This window comes from Batrachochytrium dendrobatidis (assembly GCF_000203795.2).
Source record: "Batrachochytrium dendrobatidis JAM81 unplaced genomic scaffold BATDEscaffold_13, whole genome shotgun sequence".
NCBI lineage: Eukaryota > Fungi > Chytridiomycota > Chytridiomycetes > Rhizophydiales > Batrachochytrium > Batrachochytrium dendrobatidis.
Window position 1 is genome coordinate 203,976 of NW_006281111.1, and position 24,078 is coordinate 228,053.

Genomic DNA, 24,078 nt, shown 5'->3' on the forward strand with positions numbered 1-24,078 from the left:
TGGAAATCATTTAAAAACAATACTTGTATCGATACTATCTGCCAAGTGACAACAGGGCAAAAGTAGTCAAAGCACCATACATTGCTTTATAGACAAGCTAAATGCAAAATAAATGTATCATTGAGCTATTTTCACAGAAACTTGACGAGGTATCATGGAAACAACCACCTGCGTCAAAAAAACAATGTCAGCACATACAACTCATTTCAATCAAGGCAAAGCAAAGCAGTCCTACTTGGAAAAACTCGTCGCCCATAATTCTTCGACACAGAGTAGCAATGCGAAGTGTAAAGATTGCTACGGCTTTTATGGCACTTGACACATAGACGGATGCGCCTGACGCAACCGATGTCGAAACAACCTCGATTTGAGTCATGGCTCCAACACCAACAGCAGCAGTTAGTCGTCTTTTTGCGTACGAAGAATACCGCTAACCATTCATAAATTGAAATCAGCGTTTCCATTGCAAATCCATTCAAAGTTGGAAAATAAGCTTACCTGAAGATAGGAACTGCCATCACCCATCTGGGCCAAGAAATACTTTTTAGAAATAATATAACCTTTTGGACAAAAATAAGCACCCAAGATGGACACCGTTGAGACCAACAAGGTAAACGACTGAAATACAATGCGAGAAACAGGATTTGATTTACGATGATCAGAATGTCGCCATGCAAGGTGTTGTGATGGGTGAGGATAGTTGATATGCTGTGTTACAGTGTCTGTACCAAGAATCACTCCGTCGGCTACAGGATGTGAAGAGTGTGACGTAAATACATGTAGTTTGTTATTTAAAGTTTCAGGTTTACATCTCGACAGAGATATTGGAGCAGTCAATAAACTTTCATCCGATACGACGGTCGCCATGGTTCTATTATCACACCGTATAAAACAGATGGTGGCATCCTCTTTCCTGATTGCTTCCATTTGAATCCAGACATAAGTGCTCTCCATATCAGACAATTGGTCCATACAGTCTGATTGTAGAGTTGAGAGGACGGTAGATCCAACATCAACGTGACTAGAAGTTGTGGGTATAGTCTGAGGAATTGGATCATTTGAGAAGCTGTCTGTGGATAGTGGCAGAGATGAGTCTACATGTTGTGAGCAAGATAATGCTGACATCAAGTCTAGTTGGGACTTTTGACTTGGTCCCAACTCACCATGTCGTGGAATAACCAACCATCTGATTGCAAGTCGAGCAGTGGCTAGAGTAAGAGACTCGGCATCCGATACTTGCTTTAAAACCCTTAATAATCTGGACAAGTCATCGTTATGAACAAATGCCATGATGGGCTTGTGCAGGACAGCACCATTGTTGGAGAGATAATGATATTGCCACGATGACAGAGTGACCCGATTCGTATCGACACCCCTGTCGCTTTGTTCTAATCGAGGTGACTCTTGTTTATCTCCGATACAGAAAGACGGTGGACCTCTCATGGCTTTGATAATGCCATACTTGTTGAGCCAAAGCGCAATATCAAAGCCTTCTACATGCTTACTAACAGCCGAGTTTGCGAATGTAGCTTCATTCATCCATGGCTGCAATGAGTTACACGCATCCAAGATTAATGGTTGCGAATGAGTGGTAGGTAAACTATCTGTTAAAGGAGAGAACACAGAGCCTCTACGTCTAGAAGTCGGAAGCAAGCTAGCAGACCGACATGGCTCATCCAATTCAGTAATTGCTGAGTTGGATTCTATCAAAGTACTTTTAGATGGCAGAGACTCAAGCGAGTCTTTGTCAGTCAACACTAGAGCTGAATCAAAACTGCTTTCCAAAGTATCGTTTAAAAGAATGTCCTGTTCCAAGATAGATGAATGCGAATCTTGGACTGGTTGCGTCAATGGAGTTTTCATAGGAAATGGTTCAAGTAGTGACCGATTAGTGTTAGTAGAGGACAATGGCTTCAGTATCATGGATCCTTGAATTGGAGTTTTTGTCGTAGAATTACTGTAGATGGGATTATTAGTAGAAGACATGACCATCCAAGAAGGCACAGGAGTTGCTGCAGTATGTCGCAGCTGCATTGCTGTAACTTTCTGGTTGAATTCAACGTTTGGGCGGAGTCTCGAGTTTAGGCAAATTTTGCCCAATTTTCAATTCGCCAAATATTCAATTCAAAATCGGTTTATTTTTTTACTAGCTGTTAATCTTAGTGCATTATGCCAAAGTCTACAAGAAAGAAGAAGCTCAAGGCACAGGATTTTCAGGCATGTTGACTCAACAATGACATGATCTTGTGTTTTCAGTTGGAATGCATGCTCTTGCTCTTGCTTTTGCATTTTACATTTTCAACTTGCTATCCAACTCACGAGTTTATCATCCTAAACAATGTTGGTAAATAGAAAAAGAAACTCAAGGTTGGTAAAAAAGTAGCTCCTGCAGACAATCAAACCGATGTGACATTCAAGACCCAAAAGATTTCATTGCGACCCCAAAAGATCGCCATGGATCATGAAGAGGCTGCAACTGCTGCTGGAAAGCAACAGAGATTCAAGGATCTGTTGGCACAATGTCGGCACTACAATACTCAAAGCAGAAAGGGTAGATTTTTTGGATTTATTATATCATACTGCTTGTATAAATATATTATTGACGCTTGAAATCATGTGTTTGTAGAGGCTTTGGCTCAAATTCAAGATTTAATGGCTGTAGCGGATCAAGAAATGATTTCATTGAATCTTGGTACAATTGCAAACGACATTATTGCATTGATTTTAGACGAGGTAAATTTGCATCAAACAACACTCTTAAATTACCAGCTAATATTCTTTGACTCGTTAGACCAATTCTGTGCGTGCTGCTCTGATTGCATTCGTCACTAGCTTTTTTGGACGTGTTGATGAGGTATATGACTAGACTAGATGTATCAACTATTAGAATGCGTTCACGTAGGGCATCTTACAATTAAACCTTTATTAAATAATATAGATTTCCATCATGCCTTTTGATGCAGTCATTGTCGCATATACCACGTCCGCCATGAGTCATATTTCTGATAGCATTCGTGTGGATGGACTTTGTCTGCTTAAACTCTTGATTCTTCAATTTCCAAAAATCATTTCCAAAAACTCGCATTCTGTAAGTCTAGTGCTTGATTTTCATAACTGGTATGCAGTATTACACACTGCTGATTACTGTTGCATTCTAGATTCTGCCTCATTTTCTGGATCTGCTTTCATCCCACACTAGAAACCAAGACAGTAGAGGTGCTACATTTGGCATAAATAGCGAGTTGATTACATTCAAGGTGTCTAGTAATTTCTATTTTTTAAATTTGTAACAATACTCACATCTGATTTCCAATGCAAAACAGGGTAGAGAGCGGCTTTTGGATAGTTTTTATGGATTTCTTTGTCTTGTGATTTTACCAACCAAATCAAACCTACGAGATCAGAAAGTTCCAGGTGGAACCCATGGTGAAATTGAATGGAACAAGGTACAACATGTAGTTTGTGTTGAATTCAAAATACTGTAAATAGGATTCAAACATTTGATTGACCAGCGTGATTTGCTTCTAGTACCAAAATATGCTTTTATTCAACCGACAAAACGAGATTGAAAATCGGAATCAAAAAGTACCTCATCTAGACTCTCTTTTTACTGAAACAGTAGTATTCAAGTCCAATGATAGGTTGACTGTATCAGGTGTATCTGCTACCAAAACAATCAAATTTAGATCACATTCGCTTGTTACGGAAGCTAATGTTCAGGTAAACTATGCTTTAGTGCACAATATACTTTTATCAAATTTACTGATTGATGGTATCAATGCAACTATTTTCAAACTACTTTTATAGCAACTTTTCGAGACATTGTATCCTCGCCTAATTGACTTTTGGATCGAGTCCAATTCTATTTTTAAATCCCCAAACCTTGGCTGGTCTCCTAGTCTTAGGATTTGTTTGCTAGTGATTCAAGTCTTACAAACTGTGATGCAGACCGAGTTTTCGGTACAGTAATACTTTTTAAATGTTTAGTTTGTAGTATGAATACTCACATTTTTCAATAGCTCCAGCCAAATTCGTTGTCAAAATGCAGAATTGCTTTCAGCAAGCATGTTTCTCCATTTTTTCCATTTGGAGAAGCATGCTCGCTATTGGATGACAAAGTTAGTACTGGCTACGATTGTGGATTTTTGATTGCTTTTAAAATACTTATTTATGTTTTGAATTTAAATAGCTCTACAAAACACTCATGCAGATGAATTTGGGATATTGCAGGATTATTTTACAAATGTTGGGCCAAGAAAATGATGATACTCAGATGATGGCTGGAATGAAACAAAGTGTATCTCAATACGTCGTGCACACTTTGCAAAGCAGTCAGTCTTTGACCGCGTACGCCTCGAATCTGGATATGGAGGTGCTGGATAAGATTGTGTTTGAACTGTATACTAAATTCCATGATTTGAATACTTTACAGGTAATTTTTGCTACCAAGATGCAGTAGCTGTGCATTTTGCAAATATTCTACATGAAGCATGACAGAGTCTAATTCAACTATTTATTCATCTAGGCAATGATTGGGTTCCAAAACACTACAAAATCCATGCAGTTAGCGTACAATGCATTTTCTATTCTTGCTCGACTTGATGTATGAGCTTGTCTTTAACCATATAGATTTTTTGCATACTTGATAATACCTAACTTGGATATATTTATTTTTGAATGGTTCAATACAGAATGCTCTTGGATCCGAAGACTATAATAAGTGGGCATGCGGTTTACCTTTTCAGCTCTATCAGCTTAAAATATGGAATTTTGAGTTTTCCAAAGTATGTATTATGGGATTTTCAGCAATCAGCACACCACTGTATCTAATGTATTGGCTATTTGTGAGATTAGGCAATATGCGACTTTTTGACGTTGATTGTCAAGTCTGGTAGTGCGGAACTTGGACATACCATTATGGCTAAAATTGTACCATTTTTCTATGGGTCTGCAAAGAAATCCAAACCACCTCAGTTTGGACCTTTTAAAGATTTACCTGAAACTGTTCAAACGGCGGCAGTAGCACTGCTGTACTACCTTCCCAAATGGAACGAGGAAATGATTCAAGCAATTGTAGAGTGCTTTACACGTAGGCTTTATTTGTCCATCAGCAAGATCTATATTTAATGGACTATTCCGACTGACTTCATGTGATTGTTTTTAGTATGGACGCCAGCTACTTTGGTTGTGATTTCGCTGCTAGACGTGGCTAATACAAGACAAAAAACATTAGAATTGGCACTGTCACATTCTGTGTATGCTAGTTTGCTCATGACGCTTGGTGTAGGCTATACAAAATCTAGTTTAAAGCCAATTCATACCGATTCTCTTGGTACGACAAAATCATATATTGTAACTGTTGAAAGCTTTTGCAATACATCGGAACGTCATACACAGGTATATTTGAATGGTCTGATTTGTTTTTAAAATGATTCTTTAAACTAGCTTTACTGATTTATATGTATTTCAGATGAATAAAGATCAACTATTGTCCACCTTATGGAAACGTCGACAAGATATTGTTCGTGCCATTTCCACTTTGGTTGATTCTAAACCATTTTTCACAAGACTGACTGACATGTTGGTGAGGTTTTATTGTCATTTTGATCAACTGATATGGATTGCTTGAAATTGACAGTTTTTGATTATGCCACTTTGTATTATGTAGACCACAACGTTGCCTGTCGATGGGTATTTGGGTGTATTTTCTCTACTGTCTTGCATTACCGAGCCATCTTTGACCAAGATTGTCATGGATTTCAAGCTACATTCTCTACTGTCTGTTCGATTAACCGAGTTTGAACAGTACATTGTTTCAAGAACAACAGTACGTGGCATCGATTTAACTGATATTTATTTTTTGATTCTAGACACAGCGAGTCAATACTAATTCAAAATGGATTGACTTTGATTTAGCCTACGGATGAAATACGGCGTGAGTGTGTTATTTTATGTGACATTTTTCGTAGTTTGTGGTTGGATAAAATAGAAACGGATCAAAATAAACTCGTTTGAGCTGGCCCAATTTTAACACTTGATTCTTGAAAATGATGGATAACAAACAACTATAAACTAATTTTATTGGCTATACGCGAAGTCGAAATCCTACTCCAGCATCTGAGGAAGAGTTGTCAAAGAGTGATCCGGTGATGGAAGTTTGATGCTCGGCGTGAGGTGCATGAGGATCATTTTTTACCCGTCGTTCGCCTGCTGCCTTGCTTGGGAATGTGGGAAACAGATCCGGATCTTTAGGCAATGGACTGGAACTGTTTGCACAAAAAGAGTCAACCCACACATCAGTACGCTATACAACACTACAACAAACTCATCACTTACAAAAAAAAGGGATGATTTAAAGCATCTTCGGCAGTGATTCTTGTTTCAGGATCATATCTTAGCAACTTTGACATCAAGTCCAATCCGTCTTCGGGAAGGTATGGAAATGTCGATCTTAAGCCAACACACAATTGCCGTTGGAAATTAACAGTTTTTGAAAGGGGAAGATCGGAAACTCCAGGCCACGTTTTTTCGGTAGGTGTACCCAGTAGCTTGAATATCTTGGCTAGTTGATCCATCTCACCTCTACCCGGCATCAAGGGTTCTTTATTGACTAGTTCACCAAATATGCAGCCAATAGACCACATATCTATTGCTGTGGTGTATTTCTTTGCACCTAATAGCAATTCAGGTGCTCTAAAAAGAAGTGAGTTGATCCATACTAAAACCTGAAGCAATCTTATATTCATAGGAAACCATGGAACAATTCGACGCCATTTGGTTTAAAACAAGAATGGAGATCATCGATTGCCTACCTATACCAAAGCGTGACGACTAATTGTGTAATGGGACCTAATGGACTTCCATACTTTCTTGCTAATCCGAAATCAGCAACTTTAATTCTTCCACGGTTATTCATCAGCAAGTTTGAGGTTTTTAAATCTCGATGCATGATCCAGTTGCGATGCAAACAAGCTACTGCAGATAAAAGCTGCCTCATCAATGTTTTGATTTCAGATAAAAGAAAGGGTGATGGCATATCTTCCATGAGTGATTTTAGATCGTGGTCTAGATACTCCATCACAATAAATATTCTGGATAGATGAACGAGTGCATGGTTGTAGCATTGAACACGGTGTATCGATAAGAATAAAAGGTATTGGTAAATGTCAGATCCAACCAGAACATACACTCACAAGACCTCTACAATAGCAAAGACTGTAACATTACCCAGACATGGATGAAGTAGTAACGATTTCCTTGACATTCACAATATATGGATGTTTTGCAATCAATAGTGTATGAATCTCTCTCAATGAAGTGATGGGGAATCCGTTTGTTTCTTTTTGTAGTTTGAGTTTCTTTAGAGCAACAATTTCTCCAGTTTGGCGGTCCCGAGCACGATAAACTATACCATATGAGCCCTCTTCAATACGGTTGAGTTTTTCGTAAAGGTCGACATTACGACAGCCTTGAAAGAATGGAGCTTTGGGTAAAATTCGTGGTGGAATTGGGGATAAGTTATGTGAAGCAGATGGTGGATGAGGAGTATCAGAGTGATGAGTTGTCTTTGTTCGTTTGGATTGTACATTAGATCGATGTGACTGTCTTTGAGGTTTCTGTTCATCCTCTGGGTCAGAATCCCATCTTGTCTGGATTTTACTCATGATTACAGCAGAAATCAGGAAAATGAAAACAAAGCCTTTTGGCTATTCAGCACTTTATTACAGCGTGTTCATGGACTGTTTTTTCAGTCATCTTTCAAAAAACTGTTTTAAAACAACAATATGTGTTGCGTTGAATAAGAATTGATTTGAATAAACAAGTTTGTCATGCAATACAAACCATTTCTTTCTTTCAAACTTTATTTTATTCTAAAAATTCGTGTCTGCATTCTAGTTCAAGATTGCAACCAAACATGCCAATCATTAAAAAACTGATGGATTTAACAATATCATTTCATGATAGACTGTTTAGTGTTTCATGTCACACGAATATGACAGTAATACTGAATTGAACAAGATTTAGTATCGAGACTACACTCCAAATGATTACGATTGTATCGAGTTTCAAGAAATCAAAAAGTTAATCTTGATTCTCTCAAATACTTGTATTCCAACCTATTTGATGGATTCGTCTTCACAGGGTGAAAGTCATGCAGGATCTACTGAGGCTACCGATTGCATGTTTCTTGAACTGGATAGAGTTCGTAAGATGCAAGCAGAGCTTTCACTCACACATCTTGCACAAGCCAGACAGTTTCCTACATCTCTGTGAGTTCAAATACGTTCAATTTGATACTAATAAGCAACTGAATGAATATTTATTGATGATTTTGTAGTGGAGAAGATGATAAAGATGAGGATGCAATGCAGACCTATAAGCGAAACAATGAGTATGTGAATGACAAGGAAGACAAGGTGAAGATTCTAGTTGAAAGACTGAATGAGCTTACAAGTATCATTGACAAGTCTGCAGTTGCCAATATGCCCGCTCCAAGCAAACCTTCAAATGGAACCAATACGTAGATTTATGCAATGAATTGTTCAAGGATTGAGTTTGCAGTAAACGATCATCTAGTTTACAATCGTATTCACGCAGTATAGAAATTCAAGGATTTTAATAAAAGCCAATCAAGGATTGACTCCAATTCATTAATACTGTTTTGTAAAATCATCAGTAAATCTATAACTGATCAACATAATTAACAGCAATCTTATGAGATTATTACTGCCAAGACAATCATTAAATGAGCTGCAATTTGGTTTAATTTTCAAGTCGGAAGTCGAATCAATTCAGCAAATCTGTTCTTGGTTTCCTTGCTTCAAGAAACATTAAATTACATGTATGTTGTTGGTGATTAGCAATGAGCTTGTCATGCTGTCTGTATTATCTTTATGTTATAATGTGTTGGTTGCTAAACACTGATAAATCTATCAGATAACACTGCACTGAATCTGATTTTATGTTCAGTCCATCAATGATGTTGGACATCCGATCAGGCCATTCGTCTGTTTTTTCTAACTCGTAACTATCTTGATTATTACCAACACAATTAGGTCTTCTGCTGCTGTTCAACTTGCTAATCCAAAGTCTGAAGTTGCCCGTCGAGGTCAGGCTCTGCAGCTCAACATCAATGCTGCTTTGGGCTTGCAGGAAGTTGTCAAGACCAACCTTGGTCCAAAGGGAACCATCAAAATGTAAATATTATCATCAATGCAGAAGCTATGATTTCATTGTTTGTGCATGCATCGGATTCTGTTGGCAAGGTTTGATGGAGTCTGGCGGTGAATTTATTCTACGAACATCGACGCTGTTCACATCCATTAGTATGGATCGTCTGGACACTTTCCATGATATTCCGTACATACTATTGAGTCTGTTTAATCCTTACTGCATAATCACATTCTTTTATTATATCTTGACTTACATATCTGATCTGTCTTAATGTTCGCTATTCAAGGCTTGTTGATGGATCTGGCGGTACTAAACTGACCAAGGATGGCAAGGTCTTGCTCTGTGAAATGGTATGCTAGATTGTGTATATCATCCACTCATTCAGATACGATTCTCCATTGCTTTCTATGCTGACACTGACCTGTTTAATTTGTAAATTCAAGCAAATTCAAAACCCAACTGCTACAATGATTGCTCGTGCTGCTACTGCCCAAGATGAGATCACTGGTGACGGCACTACTTCCAACGTACTCCTTATTGGTGAACTTTTAAAACAAGCTGAACGTTTAGTCTCGGAAGGCTTGCATCCTCGTGTCATCACCGAGGGATTCGAAATCGCTAAAAAAGAGGCTCTCAACGTAATGTGCATTCTTGTATTGGCTGTTCAATCTTGTTTACATATTTCCCTGCAACTCCATTAATCTGTAGGCTATACTGTAACTAGTTTCTGGAAAAGTTCAAGGTGTCCCGAACAATGGACCGCGAAACTCTCATTAGCGTAGCTCGTACTTCTCTTAGAACCAAGATTCGTCAAGAACTTGCAGATTCCCTTACCGAAGCCATTGTCGATGCTGTCATGTGCATTCATCAAAAAGGAGAACCTATTGATTTACACATGGTTGAAATCATGAAAATGATGCACAAGGATGACATGGAAACTCGTCTTGTCAAGGGTCTTGTGATGGACCATGGTGCTCGTCACCCTGATATGCCCAAACGTCTTCAAAATTGCCATATCCTCACTCTTAATGTCTCTTTGGAATACGAGAAAAGGTGCTTACATGTGCACTGACTTGCAATCGTCAACCTTTTGAATTACCAATGTGTTGGCGTACTCATTTTATTTTTGCTTGGCATACCATTTTTGTATCACCTAGTGAGATCAACTCTGGGTTTTTTTATAGTAGTGCCGAGAAACGTGAACAGCTTGTTGAATCTGAGCGTCGATTTGTCGATGTCAAGATTGCCAAGATTGTCGAGTTCAAGAATCAGGTCTGTAGCAACTCGAAAAAAACGTTTGTCATCATTAACCAAAAAGGTATCGATCCTCTTTCTCTCGATGTGCTCTCCAAAAACGGCATCTTGGCTCTTCGTCGTGCTAAACGTCGAAATATGGAACGGTGAGTATATACTTGTTGAAATGATGCCTTTACCATTTGTTATACTGGCAATATTGAAGCACTGCGTTTCAGCTACAATGGGATACTTATATTCGTCTTGTCATTAGTCTGCAACTCTGCTGCGGTGGTATTGCACAAAACTCGGTTGATGATTTGACCCCAGATGTTCTTGGTAGCGCTGGTCTCGTCTACGAGCACGTTCTTGGCGAAGAAAAGTTCACCTTTGTTGAAGAGGTTGCCAATCCCAAATCCGTCACTCTTTTACTTACTGGTCCCAACTCTCACACCATTGGCCAAGTCAACGATGCTGTTCGTGACGGTCTTCGCGCTGTTAAAAATGCCATTGAAGACGAACACCTTGTTCCTGGTGCTGGTGCTTTCCAGATTGGTCTTCATGCCCACTTGATGAAGTTTAAGGATCTTGTCAAGGGTCGCACCAAGATGGGTGTTGCTACTTTTGCCGAAGCCATGCTAATCATTCCCAAGGTTCTTGCACAGAATGGTGGATTTGATGCTCAAGATGTTATTGTGTCCCTCCAGGTATTTAATGTGCTTTTGAAAAACATTGGTTTCACTATTCTAATGGGTGTGGTGTATAGGAGGAGTTTGCTCAAGGACATATTGTCGGTGTTGATCTTGTAACTGGCGAGACGCTCGATCCTATCATTGAGGGTATCTGGGACAACTACCGTGTTCACCGTCAGATGCTCAATTCTTGGTATGTTGGTGTAAACCGTTGGTGGATTGACTGCATACGCTAATCTACCATTGATTTTATGAATTCGTTCTATATAGCTCTGTTATTGCTAGCAACTTTTTGCTTGTTGATGAAATGATGAGGGTAAGGGTTTTGCTCTAGTATGTAGTTGCATCAAAACTAGAATGTATTTTTAACACCATTCTTATATTGACACAGGCCGGTCGTTCGAGTCTTAAACAGTCGAATGTTGAAAACTAAAAATGGTTTTGCATACTAAATAAACAATTGATTCTTATGTTCTATTTCATCACTGTTGGCTTGACAAAATATTTGAATAATAGTTGAATAGAAGCAAGTCAATGAGCTAAATTTGCCTATACCAAGAAAAGGTTTGAATCCAGTAACCAGATGGTTCATTTACCTGCTAAAATGTACTCTGTCTTTAATCACCGATTTTGATTGCAATGATACAAGTAGCATCTTCAAAAGTCGGACCCTTGAACAAACAGGTTCAAATTCCATCATGAATAATGCACTTTACATTGTGAAACTTGCTACAACCATGCAAGTCGCGAAACACGAGTTTAAAATACTCGAGTTTCTTCAAGAAACCAAACTTTACCTTGCAACGAACAAAAAGGCAAGATGCTCTTACCAAAGAGATCTGCTGAAAAACCCCCTATTATATCAGTTCAGAGTCCTTTAAGCCAATCCAAACTACACGATACACCGCCTCACATTAACCCAAATGACAGCGGTCCTGAGCTACCTCCATTAGTTGGCAAATCAACTCAAAATCTTGTCGGTAGTTTCGCATCAAGCCAAATGTTTAAAGGATTAATGGTATGCCATCAATAATACATACATTTTTATAGTCATATGGGAAATACTCGAGCGTGTCTACTCCAGACTGAAACATCCAAATCTAACCAAAAATAGTGTTACTATAATACTCTAATGTTTAGCTAAGCAGTACTGGACGACTTGATGGCACTCCAAGTCTTTCAACCAGTAGTTTTAATCCTAGTCCGTCAACATGTTCAAAACAGCCACGTTCTGCTGAATCTCATTTGAATCCACTTATTTCTGCAGAAAGTCAGTCGATATCTCACCTTCTTGACGCGACACTCTTGGAATTTATTAAAGCATTCGATTACATGGACGCACCCATCAAAAAGTTGAATTCCAATGAAGAGCTGCGTAACGAAGCAGACTTGTTAAAAGCTGTATCTATACCCACTCTGCCCAATGAATTGATACCGCCCGTCTCAAGTAGACGCCCTTCAATGATCTCTCAAATCGTTGACAGCAACCATTCTTGCACTCATGAAAATAATCTTCGAAAAAAACTCATTTGTAGTTTAAATCAACTTGAGCCACTCAATGGTGAAACCCATTTGAGTAAAACAGCTGTAGACATTGCAAGTAGTTTTGCTGGTATGAATCAAACAACTTTTGACCTACCCCAAGAATCCAACAGCGAATCTTCAACCATATCAAATACAAATCAAAAAGAGAAACAACAGAAAATGGGTATTATCCTGTCTGATTGTGAAAAGAAAATATCTACTATGCATCATATTCGCGATGATATGCTCGAGTCAAAACACAGGGCTGAAAATGATGAACGTGAACGACTTGCCGAGGCATACAAGGGATTTGATGCCAAATATCAAGCATCTGCTACACCGCTTTCCAACACAGTTCTCAAGTTTAATAACGAGACATTTAGAAACAATGGGTTGATCTCGTTCTCAGCCGATGTGGAAATTGAACATGACAAGCAGACGCATACACAACGGTATCAAAAAAATCAGAAACCTATTCGGCAAATTCGCAGATATTCGTTTCCGCGTACTGATACCAAACTAAACCGATTTTTGTTTGCAGAGCAAAAGAACCAATTGCTGGAACTCGATGCTGTAGATGTTCTTGAAGTAGATTATGAACCAGATGATTGGCGCACTTCCAAGGCCAACACAAAAGAGCAATCTTTTACTGAAAGAGCAAAAAAACATCAAGCCAGTATTGCTTCTATAACTGAGGAAACTAAAATCAGGAATCGTATGAACAACAGAATTTACTATCTTTCTAACCCTAGATTCCCAGTTAAGCAGCCTTTCAAGAAAAATACAATCAAACAGTTTCTAATCCCATCAATATCCCACAATCAAGATTCAGGCTTAACTTCATGTACCCCTATGATCAAAACACCGAAACACCTTCACTCTACCTGCGGAATCATAGCCGAACCAGCTACTATTTATTTTAGTGACTATACACCATACTGTAGATATGACAAGGTGCTCACCATTCGCAATACATCCCACGTTGCCCACAGATTTCGTGTCAGCACGGGTACACCTTATCATTATTCTCAGTTTTTTAGTTTTAAGCTTACTCATTGTCCATTAGATAACAATGGACTAGTTGCTCCAGGACTATCATGCGAATATACCATTTCATTCACACCCAACTCGTATGCTGATTTCAGTCAATCATTATGCATCAGTACTGAAATGGGAAACTCGTTTACTGTAGATATGGTGGCAAAGCGCCAGCCACCTGAACTGACACTTCCAAAAATATTGGACTGTGGTCCATGTAGAGCCGGATTTTTCACGTTGCGTCAATGGGATTTCATTAACAAGGGAGGCCCAGCCAGATTTCAGATCATGAGTCCAGAAGAAGATTTAGATCCATTCGTGGTATTTGACAAAATTGGTGCAGGAAACCACTTGACACCTGAAACCATTCGTGTAGGTCCATTTGAAATATCACCTTCGTATTTCTCACTTGGTTCAGGTGAATCGTCTAAAATCTCTGTCAGTTACTCCCCTTCAGATACGCAAATGATAAATCAAGATCGCACTTGTTTGAATGCACATGAAAATGTACTGCGTCGAATCGATTCTACTCTTCTTCGCGTAGCGTGCGATAATTGCCAGGTGATTGAACTCCCTCTTTCAGGAATTGCTGAACAGCCACGGGTGGAGATTGTGAGAATCGAACAGTATGCAAACCAAGTTACCACGCATGCCAACCTACCACATAATTCTCAATTCGACTTGATTCACAATTTTGGCGATCAGAACCCACATGGTATCAGTTCCTTGATCATTGTAGTGCGGAACTTGACGCCCCTGCTTCTATCTTTTAGATGGGCTCAAAGTGATAACATTCGAAACAAAAGTTTTGAATTGGTAAAACATATTACACCCAGCTCATCCTTTAGTATCAGAAACTCCAAAGGATGGCTAGAACCCAATGCTGAAACAGCATTTACAATCGAATTTAGTCCTGAAGCGATTCGATCGTTTGATGTCGTAGCTGAACTTATATTGCTTATGGATCCAAACTCCAGGGAAAGCCATGAAAATATTCCTGGAATGCTGGGTGACATTGACGAACAAAGTCTCCTGACACTAAGATTGCTAGGCAATGGGATTCCATACAATGCCCAACTTGACACACATCTGCTTCACATTCCCAAAGTACTTTTAAGTGGAGAGTCGTATAGTACAAAAATTAGATTAACTAATCATAGCGTGTGGAAACTGCCTTTTGAATGGATGCTGGAAGGCATCGATGAGAAATCAATGAATGTCGAGGTTTCTGAATTGAATGGAACAGTTGAACCTCAAGCTTGTCAATACATCAAAGTTGTATTTACCGGCGGATTTCCCAGCACTGTCAATGGCGCGTTGGTGTGTAACACCGCACATGGTATGGGTCCATTACTACGTATATCTTTGAAAGCTATAGTTGAACTACCATCAAGATCGCTTGCTTTTGATGTTGATGTAGTGGATTTTGGATTGCTAGCTCTTGGAGAGAAAAAAAGTATGTCAATCCCGTTGGTGAACAGCACCTCCATGTCCATGATGTATGATTTTATGGCCATGAAACGTACGGGGAAAAATCAACCTATCGACAGCTACTTAATCTACAAACCGTCAAAAGGAATTATTTCTCCATATTCTACACAGGTGATTGAGCTGTCCTATATACCCACATGGTATCAAATACTCCAAGGCTTACTAGAGTGTCGTATTCACGCTATATGGATTAAAGGACAAGAACCTATTTCACCAACCTTGGATGAAATCAACAGTCTTCCCTGTACCGTGGCATCTGCAGTCGAAATTATCTCTACAGTACAGACACCTTGTATTAAAATTCTTTATCCGCAATTTCAGTTTTCATGTTTCTGTAACGTACCGTTATCTATCCAGTTGGATTTAAAAAACCAGACTATGCTTCCAGCCAAATTTGAGCTTCACTCTTTCAGCAACGATATATTTATGGCAACGTTTACTCCGTCAGTGGGAAAATTAGCTGGAGGAGAGTCTATTGAGATTCAAATCAAAATTATATTTCATGTGGTTGGATCGTACACTTTACTGAAACTATTTGGAAACGTTGAAGGAATGGTTGAAAACCATGGAGAATTATGTATGAGCATGAATGTAGATGTCAAACCTCTTAAAGTATCTTTTCAAGTTCCTGAAAACGAGAAAGCAATGAATGCCCGTGCCGTAATGCTACATCCTGAAACAGGAAAACGCCATGCAATGCGTTCATCTAATCTAAGATTTGATTTTGGAACCACATGTCCTATTTTTGCCACTCGGGCTCGAACGTTGATCATTCGCAACCATTCAGCAATGGTGTCGCCATTCAAAATAGGATTTGACAAGTATACCACCATCGCACAAGTGGACACGCTAATTGAAAATTTGGCTGATGCACCACTTGACGATCTACAAGAAGAAATAGCAAACAAGGAGCCTTTTTTGAATGGACAAGCATCCTCAGCACCACTATTGCTTCGATCCACCAAGGCTCAAAAAATTGGGTTCAGCTCAAAATCTGGACAAGGATATATTGACAACATCAAAAAGGTTCGTCAAATAATTCAACGTATGCAAATTCTTTTAGCAGATGGACGCGGTGCAGCATTTCACGCATCTCCCAATCAAGGTGTTATTCAACCATGGGGAGAAGTTCAAGTCCGTATTACTTCCTACAACAATTTAGTTGGATTGTATGAAGATTACCTTTGGTGTGAGATTGGAAATTGGGTTAAACAGCGCATGCCAGTGCGACTTGGTGTTTTTGGCACGCCAGTAAAATTTACTGGCCCACATCTTGTGGCAAAAAAAAGAAAGGATGACAAGGAAACGGAGCGTGTTAATTTTGGATCAAGAATCATCAATCCCGGCTGGTGTGGTGGTGACGGTGTGCGTATAGGATTACCAGCATCACATAAACCAGAAACACCACTTCAGTCCCAAGCCATGCGAGTTAGTTCTTTGTCAAGTGGACTAACCAAAGACCCAAACATGTTGACCGCCTTTACCAAATCTATTCTAGTGGAAAATCAATCTCCTCGTGATATTATTTTGAAATGGAAAGTTTATATCCGTCATTCCAATTTACACGAACATTCCAGCGATAACATGGACGCGCTGGAGGTTGACCATGTTATTACCGATCGGTATCTGGTTCATGATGGTGAAATGGGTATTTTGGAAGTATCACCAAATGTACTAACCATTCCTGCATTTAAAGCCGCACCACTAACGTGTCTATATCGAAGTGCCATGCTTGGTACGTTTGATGCACTCGTTGTTGCTGATATTGGATATATTGAATCCAATGGATCTGTTCGTTATGCACCAAGAAGATATGCAAAACATCCATCAAATGGTGATCTTGAGCCAGGAAACAGTATTACAATCCAGCAGTTGGACACGGTTGCAAAATTACACATACAAGCCAGATGCATCGAGCCAAAGCTTTCTCTAGACGGTGGTAATCGAATACGTATCAAGCAAACACCTAGGCCTACATCAACGGATGGAGAGCCGATTACAAGCGACAGCGTCATTGCATTTCTTAAAAATAACTCGGATGCAGTATGTGATTTCACCTTGGAAGCTATCCCCGCCCATCTATTTTCAGTTACTGCATCCAATCGTTTCCTCAAGCAAGAGGATCTACCTGATAGATGTAAACCATCTAAAGGTATTCATTCTTGCAAAAACAAAAAATGCAGCGCAGGAGAATCCAAAATGTACGAGCTGAAGCAAACTCAGCAGCTGATGATAACTGTCAAATACTTTGGATTGCTTGAAAAACTGTCTGATCTACCTCAGCCCACAAATCCCATTATACAGGTACAACATTGCAACTTCGTTTTGCCAATTGCAGCAGCTGAAAGTGATGTATCTGTTACTCCTGCATTAAATGATGCTGCTTTGATGGATTGTGAAAAAGTTGAGCGTATCGAAACACCGAGTAGTCAATCTCAGCAGGTCACAGCACTCCCAGCTTCAAAGTCGGCAGTATCTTTTAAATTATACGGACAAAATAAATCCGTTTTCAAATCAAGCAAATCAGTATCAATCATTGAGCCAGGCGAGGCGCAAGCAACAACATCAAAACCCACCGAGTATGCATTCATAGATCACAGTATTGCAACAAGTAACACATTGCAAATTGAACCAGCATCATTTAAAGCAAGACATGGTTCTGAGCAGCTTGATGGATCAAACTTGCCTTTGATCCAATGCATAGCACCGCCATCTCCAACTACTCAATCGATTGACACGTCAGATAATCAAACTGTCCAGATACCTTGCGCTGCTGCAGACATTCAGACAGAAAGATCGGTAGACTCGGCAAACAGTTTGTTTTCTAAAGTTGTTGATCCATTGATAGAGAGCAGAATTGAGTCATACCCGACTGATAACCTGATTCCACTACAAGAGTGTTCAATCTTGTATGACACTGAAAATGATTCTACATTGTCCAGTCAGTCAAACCTGATAAAACCGGACGAGTCTTTGGCAGTGTTGAACAAGGCTTCTTTTATTAATCCAGATACCGCGCTTGATCATTCAGTCATTCAGCGACAATTCCGCATCATTGCAATGGGTGAGATACGCATCACATTTTCCAACAATATGGTACAGAATATTCCAATCGTAGTAGAAAAATCATTTTGAAAAATGGAGTTTAATCCAGGTATTTTAATAAAGTATATGCCAACAAAATTGGTCATACTATCAAAAACACAATCCACATAAAGATATGGAATAGTAAAACAACCTAGACAATTACAAAAGGATCTTGATCACATTTGCTGACAGTTACATCAATATGAACATCTGCCTCGACATCTAAACCAAGATCTACTTTTAGCAAAGAAAGTAGTCTGGCTTGCAGCACTTGTGATAGATATCCACGTTCTAAAAACATGTGAGTTGGTTTGTTGCAAATATCTATATTCACAAGAGATCGCTTACCTGTATTTGTATGCTCGCAAAGAATGACATTTATGCCCTTGGACACACCTCCCAAAACCTCATGGTGCGACATTTCACCTAAAACAGAATCATGTAGTTATTGAGTAAAGTTGTATAAAAGGAATCTATGATTTGCAAAGTGCATTACCTGTAAAATACACATCGGCTGTAACACCATCTAGCACCGAGAATCCTGTTGGTTATTCAACCCAACATGGACATTACAAGCGACATTAGTCAATTCAATAAAAACCAATCTAGTATATGGATCAGCGTGCAAAATATTCATACCCGATCCAGCACAGATTGCAATAGTAGAAACAAGCTTTGTATCGGTACGGTAGTCAGCAGCACGAGCCAGACGAAGATGGTTCAGGTTAAGATGGGACTTGACTCTGCGAACAACTTCATCGAGAGAGACTGGAGTATCTAGAGTATGTAGCCGACCAACACCGCACCCATCCTGACCTGGAGGAGGATTCACATTGACCGAGATGGGAACAGTCCGACCTTTACCAAGACCACGCGAGAGCCAGTCGTTGATTCCACCAACACAACTATCCAGAGCCGTATGCGGAGAATAGATTGATATTCCTGTCGCAGCACATTTCAATGCAATACTCTGTCTGTCATCATTCAAACACAGTCGCTTAAACGGCTTGAAGAGTGCAGGATGGTATGCAACAATCACACCCACTGCAGGGTCTTGAATTGCTTCTTCAAGCACCTCCTAGTTTGATAATTCACCAGACAACAGTGAGTAGATCTGTGCAACCCAGCGAGTCATCAACACAACATGAGTACCTGAGTAAGATCGATGGTTAAAAAAACCTTGCTGGCATTGGGTCGAGGAAATGGAGCCTCTAGCAACAGCCCTGTATTATCCCATGCAGCTTCGGATAAACTCAGAGGTGCAATCTTTTCCATAGATCGCATAACCCTCTGAAGCAATGATGGTGTTCTCTTCATCATTGTGGTTTCTCGATGTTTTGATGCGAAAAATCGAAACCTCAAAATTGACGGATGCTCGCCATACAGTCTGGCATGATCAACACCTGGAACGACGACACTTGCTCATCTCATACTTCTTCCTGCCGTGCCTTTCCTCAATCCATCCTAATCCAGCCTACTATCAATGGTTCTTCACGTGACTGGTTTCATTATGCAATTTGAAACTAAAATTCCTTTTTTTTGATAATTTTCTTTTAACTACACAATGACCAGCAAAGACTACTACTTTGACTCGTATGCTCATTTTGGTAAGCTTGCTGTTGGACTGTAGTTGAATCTGTTATTTATGGATACTTTTAAAAAGTGTCATTCAATAGCTACGATCCTGTTTTTTATTTTACTTTTTGATGATTCTTGGTCTGCACTATGGTTTAAACTGAATGGATGCGCAGTGTGATATCTGTAACACCAGTTGGTATATCTACAATTGTATATCCACTGGTTTTTTATTTGATCATCCTGATGTCATACCTATCCACCATGTACATGGTTTTGGATTCTTTTTTTTTAAAATTGTTGATGAATCTAAACTGACTTGCCTGTTCTGTACTGTTCTCAATACCACTTTCTGTCATCATATTGTACTGTTATCTAATGCTGTGTAAAAATGTAAATATACAGGCATCCACGAAGAGATGTTAAAGGACGAAGTCCGAACCATTTCGTATCGCAATTCCATGTATCAGAACCGTCATTTGTTCAAAGACAAAGTTGTTTTGGACGTTGGCTGTGGTACTGGTATTCTATGTATGTTTGCTGCTAAAGCAGGAGCAAAGATGGTGATTGGTGTCGACATGTCCAACATCATCGACCATGCCAAAATTATTGTGCGCGATAACCATTTGGATGACAAGATCACTTTGATCAAGGGCAAGATGGAAGAGGTTAAACTGCCTGTCGACAAGGTTGATATCATCATCTCCGAATGGATGGGATACTGTCTTCTCTACGAGTCTATGCTCAACACTGTTCTGCATGCTCGTGACTTGTATTTGGCACCTGGCGGTCTCATTTTTCCAGACAAAGCAACCATGTGCGTTGCAGCTATTGAAGATGCTGATTACAAGGAGCAAAAAATTGGTTTTTGGGATAGTGTGTATGGCTTTGATCTTTCTCATATCAAATCGATTGCTATTAAAGAACCCTTGGTCGATACTGTTGACCAAAAGTCGGTTGTGTCTGATGCATGCGTCATCCGTGAGCTCGATCTCTACACAGTCACTATTGAGGACTTGAAATTCGATGTTCCATTCCAGCTCAAAATTAACCGTGCTGATTTTGTTCATGCAGTCATTTGCTACTTTGACATTCAGTTCACTGCTTGCCACAAAATGATTCAGTTTTCCACTGGACCTCACGCAACATACACCCACTGGAAACAGGTATGCTCGTTGATTTGATTTTGTTTTTTATCAATTCTAACCTTTTAACCTGTATTTCTTGTTAGACTGTGTTTTATTTGCATGACGTTTTGGCTGTCCGTGAGGATGATGTTATTACTGGCCAGTTTTCGCTTGCACCCAATGCTGATAACCAACGTGATCTCGATATTAGAATTCAATACAACATGAATGGTCAGGAAGAACAAAAGTCTGGTGATCATTCCTACAAAATGTGCTGATTATAATCATATCTATAAACCTCAAGTTTCTTTACCTAAATTTCCTTTAACATCACAGCCGTACTCACGTAAAATAGAACACTTGTATTTATCTTGCAACGACTGCCTCTATTTTGCTCTGGAATAAAAATGGTTAAATATTCGTTATACTTTGCTATTAGAAATAGACACTCAACTTTTTAAAGCACACATCATCATATTTACAAAGTGTGATTATACAAACTGATCACTTTTGGCACAATCATTAAACTCATTCATTGTAATTCAGATATTAAACTTGATGCCATCAATTCAACTCGGATACGTTTTGGTTCAAGAAAAACTCACATTTTTAGTGAAGTTTGCACATCAATTTTGTAAAACATCAAAATTGTTCGTGTATTTTTGCACTTTGCGTGAATACGGCTGTAAAACCAAGTCTTCAATTCTAGTCATGACACTGTATTATCAGATTGTGTTTGCCATGTTGGTATATGAGGTATGGGATCAACTGATAAAGTACTTTAGTATGTTCCGAGTGACTAATATGACCTATTTTAAGATGGCTCTCTTTCTACTGCTATTAGGTACATTAGTCTGAATTCCGACTGTTGATGGAACTCTTGTTGGGTATGCCAGCAACTGATCAATGCATTGAGACCATTCTTTTCTTATGTAGCACCTTTTCCTACTACCTGGCGTCGAAGTATGCTGGTCAGTTGTTTTGTTGTAAATCTTGAGTAATATCTTCACCCTGGCAATGTGGTCTCAACCTCGACATGCTGGATGCGTGGTTACTTACCAAACCATTGATGTTGAATAGAAATGGGTGTCTAATAGCAAGATCGTTGTTAAAATATCATATGTAATGCGAATCATGTTTGTGTAAGTTACTGCTTTGTGGTTCTGATTGATCTTTTTGTTGATTGCTAATCTGCTATTGATGTAGCTTTGTCGTTGTTCTCTTTGTCGGTAGGCCATGATCTTCCAGTCATTTGAATCTTGTCACTATTTGTTGAATCTACATGTACTTGATTTTTAAAACATGTCGCCTCTGGATGTAGATAGTTTAAACAATGTAATGAAGAAACATGAACATGATGAGCATGGTCATTCGCATGCAGATGCTCACACTGAATCCATGGTCAGAGCAAAGATGTTTTATGCCCAACGCAATCTTTACTTGACTGGATCAGTCGTGTTTCTGTCCCTCGTGCTCAACAGATTCTTTGCAATGGTTTTCGAGCTCATGAAAAACGAAGAAAAGTCCGAGGTGAGTTCAATGTCGTTTGAGTAGATGCAGCTTACTATAAATTATTCACTTGTTTTTTGGATTCAAGGTTTTAAAATCGCAAGCTACCAAGACTTCTAAAGAATACCTGGTAAATTTCGCTTCACATTCATCGAAATTCGAGAATATTATTAGCACAACTAACGTCTGTCAATTACAACTGCAATAGAAACTGCTTGATGGCGATCACGACAAGGAAGAAGAAATAAAGCGTCTCAAGGAATTGGTTGAGGATGCAAAAACTAAACTCAAGGATCTGGAGGTTGTCAAAAAGCAAGCAGCACAAACAGCTGATGAGTACATGCGACTCACAGATCGTTATGTAGAACTTGAGAAAAAGTTTGAAAACAACTCCGAGTTCAAAAAATCAAAATGAATTATCAGTCCTTGTTATTGATTCAATCTTATTTCTTGGCTGCAGCAGGCTTTTCGCCCTTTCCATCATCACCACCACTACTAGATAGTGTCAAAACAAGCATAATCGGAATAATATAGTACCTAGAGAATTAGGGTGTACATGGTGTCAGTATGTTAAATGGACATTCAATTCAAAACATAAGCACTTGCCAGTATTTCTGGATAAACGACTGCTCAGGAACAGGCTCTTGCCCATCTACTGTTTCCTTGAGTTTTTCAAGTATGGGTCTAGAACAACAATGTTACATTCGTCAATCATTTAACCAGTCTAGTACAACTACATCAGATCCGCCATTTTAAAAAGCATATTTACCTTGGTGCGTCGGCAAGACGACCAACAGCCACAACAGTTTTAAAGTGCAGCGTTTTACCAAACTATTTGCATGAACAGGTTATAATTATAGGTGAGAAACAGGTACAACATCTTAAAGGAATGCTAATCGGTCAATGTGATCTCACATCAATATCTGGCAAGCACTCGTTTGCATTTACAAGGTAATCCAAGTGAAACGGTTTCCCTAAAAATAAAATTGATATTATGATCCTATGTATGAGAAAAATACAAAGTAGGGCAGGATCTAGACCAAGTTCATACCATGGCTATCTACATGAACAGTAATCATCTCGTGGAATCGCGAGGTTTGGAGCATGCACTGTTTAAATGGCATGTTAGCTGCAAATACAAAACATGACAATTCACATGCTCGATCTAGACTAAACTCTTGGTGGAAAAGCATACCAATGGGACCGATGCCTTGAGTATCTTTTGATTGGAAGCATCACCAATTTGGATCTCGTACCGAGAGCCTTTAGGTTTAACAGCAGTAACAGCACTATCAACGGCAGTAGATGACTCCATACGGTTTGAACTGCGTTTAGGAGAATAGGGATCCAACACAAGGTCACCTCTTCTCACTGGCTTACTACCATCAATGCTGTAGAAAACCTGCAGCTTTATTGCAGTGGATGGCGCAGTTTCCGTATTGCTTGAATAAATGGTGCTTTCATAATCAATGGCCGAATCAAAACTCTCCTGTTTCCCTTTAATACCATCTTCAGCGACAACAATCCCTACAAGATACAGGCTCAACAGGGCACAGATATATGGTTGCATTGTTTTGGACAAAAACAGACTTGAATGCGAGTCAAAATGTGAATATGTCACGTGAATT

The 24,078-nt window shown here is 39.2% G+C and overlaps 10 protein-coding genes across 10 annotated transcripts; 6 read left to right on the forward strand and 4 right to left on the reverse strand.

Moving 5' to 3' along the window:
* Positions 1-117: 117 nt before the first annotated feature.
* On the reverse strand, positions 118-2,034 carry BATDEDRAFT_91515 (uncharacterized protein; the record flags this gene model as incomplete). Its single annotated transcript, XM_006681746.1, has 3 exons — positions 118-168; positions 236-430; positions 499-2,034. The coding sequence occupies 3 exons, from the start codon at positions 2,032-2,034 to the stop codon at positions 118-120; spliced, it is 1,782 nt and encodes a 593-aa protein (XP_006681809.1).
* On the forward strand, positions 1,985-5,927 carry BATDEDRAFT_27362 (uncharacterized protein; the record flags this gene model as incomplete). Its single annotated transcript, XM_006681600.1, has 17 exons — positions 1,985-2,017; positions 2,353-2,551; positions 2,627-2,733; positions 2,792-2,854; positions 2,939-3,088; positions 3,159-3,257; positions 3,324-3,446; positions 3,565-3,720; positions 4,020-4,118; positions 4,190-4,432; positions 4,526-4,603; positions 4,692-4,784; positions 4,855-5,089; positions 5,165-5,397; positions 5,471-5,584; positions 5,669-5,827; positions 5,871-5,927. The coding sequence occupies 17 exons, from the start codon at positions 1,985-1,987 to the stop codon at positions 5,925-5,927; spliced, it is 2,241 nt and encodes a 746-aa protein (XP_006681663.1).
* Positions 5,928-6,049: 122 nt separating this feature from the next.
* BATDEDRAFT_20622 (uncharacterized protein) lies at positions 6,050-7,664 on the reverse strand (the record flags this gene model as incomplete). Its single annotated transcript, XM_006681559.1, has 4 exons — positions 6,050-6,266; positions 6,337-6,693; positions 6,813-7,091; positions 7,228-7,664. 4 exons carry the CDS (start codon positions 7,662-7,664, stop codon positions 6,086-6,088), a joined length of 1,254 nt encoding a protein of 417 aa, XP_006681622.1. The 3' UTR covers positions 6,050-6,085.
* A 460-nt stretch (positions 7,665-8,124) lies between these two features.
* On the forward strand, positions 8,125-8,525 carry BATDEDRAFT_91567 (uncharacterized protein; the record flags this gene model as incomplete). Its single annotated transcript, XM_006681696.1, has 2 exons — positions 8,125-8,270; positions 8,339-8,525. The coding sequence occupies 2 exons, from the start codon at positions 8,125-8,127 to the stop codon at positions 8,523-8,525; spliced, it is 333 nt and encodes a 110-aa protein (XP_006681759.1).
* Positions 8,526-8,825: 300 nt separating this feature from the next.
* On the forward strand, positions 8,826-11,583 carry BATDEDRAFT_20625 (chaperonin-containing T-complex subunit CCT6). The gene is made up of 10 exons (XM_006681560.1): positions 8,826-8,842; positions 9,057-9,197; positions 9,461-9,524; positions 9,618-9,812; positions 9,899-10,227; positions 10,332-10,574; positions 10,682-11,114; positions 11,174-11,292; positions 11,370-11,415; positions 11,491-11,583. Coding segments are annotated over exons 1-10 (1,614 nt in total). The 5' UTR covers positions 8,826-8,840; the 3' UTR covers positions 11,533-11,583.
* A 336-nt stretch (positions 11,584-11,919) lies between these two features.
* BATDEDRAFT_27365 (uncharacterized protein) lies at positions 11,920-18,108 on the forward strand (the record flags this gene model as incomplete). Its single annotated transcript, XM_006681601.1, has 3 exons — positions 11,920-12,117; positions 12,240-18,051; positions 18,095-18,108. The coding sequence occupies 3 exons, from the start codon at positions 11,920-11,922 to the stop codon at positions 18,106-18,108; spliced, it is 6,024 nt and encodes a 2,007-aa protein (XP_006681664.1).
* Positions 18,109-18,390: 282 nt separating this feature from the next.
* BATDEDRAFT_13924 (uncharacterized protein) lies at positions 18,391-19,556 on the reverse strand (the record flags this gene model as incomplete). Its single annotated transcript, XM_006681546.1, has 5 exons — positions 18,391-18,530; positions 18,588-18,665; positions 18,736-18,780; positions 18,879-19,317; positions 19,392-19,556. 5 exons carry the CDS (start codon positions 19,554-19,556, stop codon positions 18,391-18,393), a joined length of 867 nt encoding a protein of 288 aa, XP_006681609.1.
* A 247-nt stretch (positions 19,557-19,803) lies between these two features.
* On the forward strand, positions 19,804-21,371 carry BATDEDRAFT_91369 (protein-arginine omega-N methyltransferase HMT1; the record flags this gene model as incomplete). The annotated part of the gene is made up of 3 exons (XM_006681697.1): positions 19,804-19,846; positions 20,220-20,980; positions 21,046-21,371. 3 exons carry the CDS (start codon positions 19,804-19,806, stop codon positions 21,217-21,219), a joined length of 978 nt encoding a protein of 325 aa, XP_006681760.1. The 3' UTR covers positions 21,220-21,371.
* Positions 21,372-21,652: 281 nt separating this feature from the next.
* Positions 21,653-22,865, forward strand: BATDEDRAFT_13702 (uncharacterized protein; the record flags this gene model as incomplete). The annotated part of the gene is made up of 7 exons (XM_006681521.1): positions 21,653-21,697; positions 21,761-21,785; positions 21,878-21,912; positions 22,022-22,083; positions 22,148-22,170; positions 22,263-22,471; positions 22,710-22,865. 7 exons carry the CDS (start codon positions 21,653-21,655, stop codon positions 22,863-22,865), a joined length of 555 nt encoding a protein of 184 aa, XP_006681584.1.
* Positions 22,860-24,020, reverse strand: BATDEDRAFT_91370 (uncharacterized protein; the record flags this gene model as incomplete). Its single annotated transcript, XM_006681747.1, has 6 exons — positions 22,860-22,987; positions 23,057-23,134; positions 23,220-23,281; positions 23,366-23,424; positions 23,502-23,559; positions 23,646-24,020. 6 exons carry the CDS (start codon positions 24,018-24,020, stop codon positions 22,894-22,896), a joined length of 726 nt encoding a protein of 241 aa, XP_006681810.1. The 3' UTR covers positions 22,860-22,893.
* Positions 24,021-24,078: the final 58 nt, after the last annotated feature.

Bases quoted from the DNA above. Each gene is read 5' to 3' on its own strand.
- BATDEDRAFT_20625 (XM_006681560.1), top strand. The intron at 10,575-10,681 runs GTGAGTATATAC...TCTTGTCATTAG, and splicing joins AAACGTCGAAATATGGAACG to TCTGCAACTCTGCTGCGGTG. The intron at 11,293-11,369 runs GTATGTTGGTGT...CGTTCTATATAG, and splicing joins CGTCAGATGCTCAATTCTTG to CTCTGTTATTGCTAGCAACT.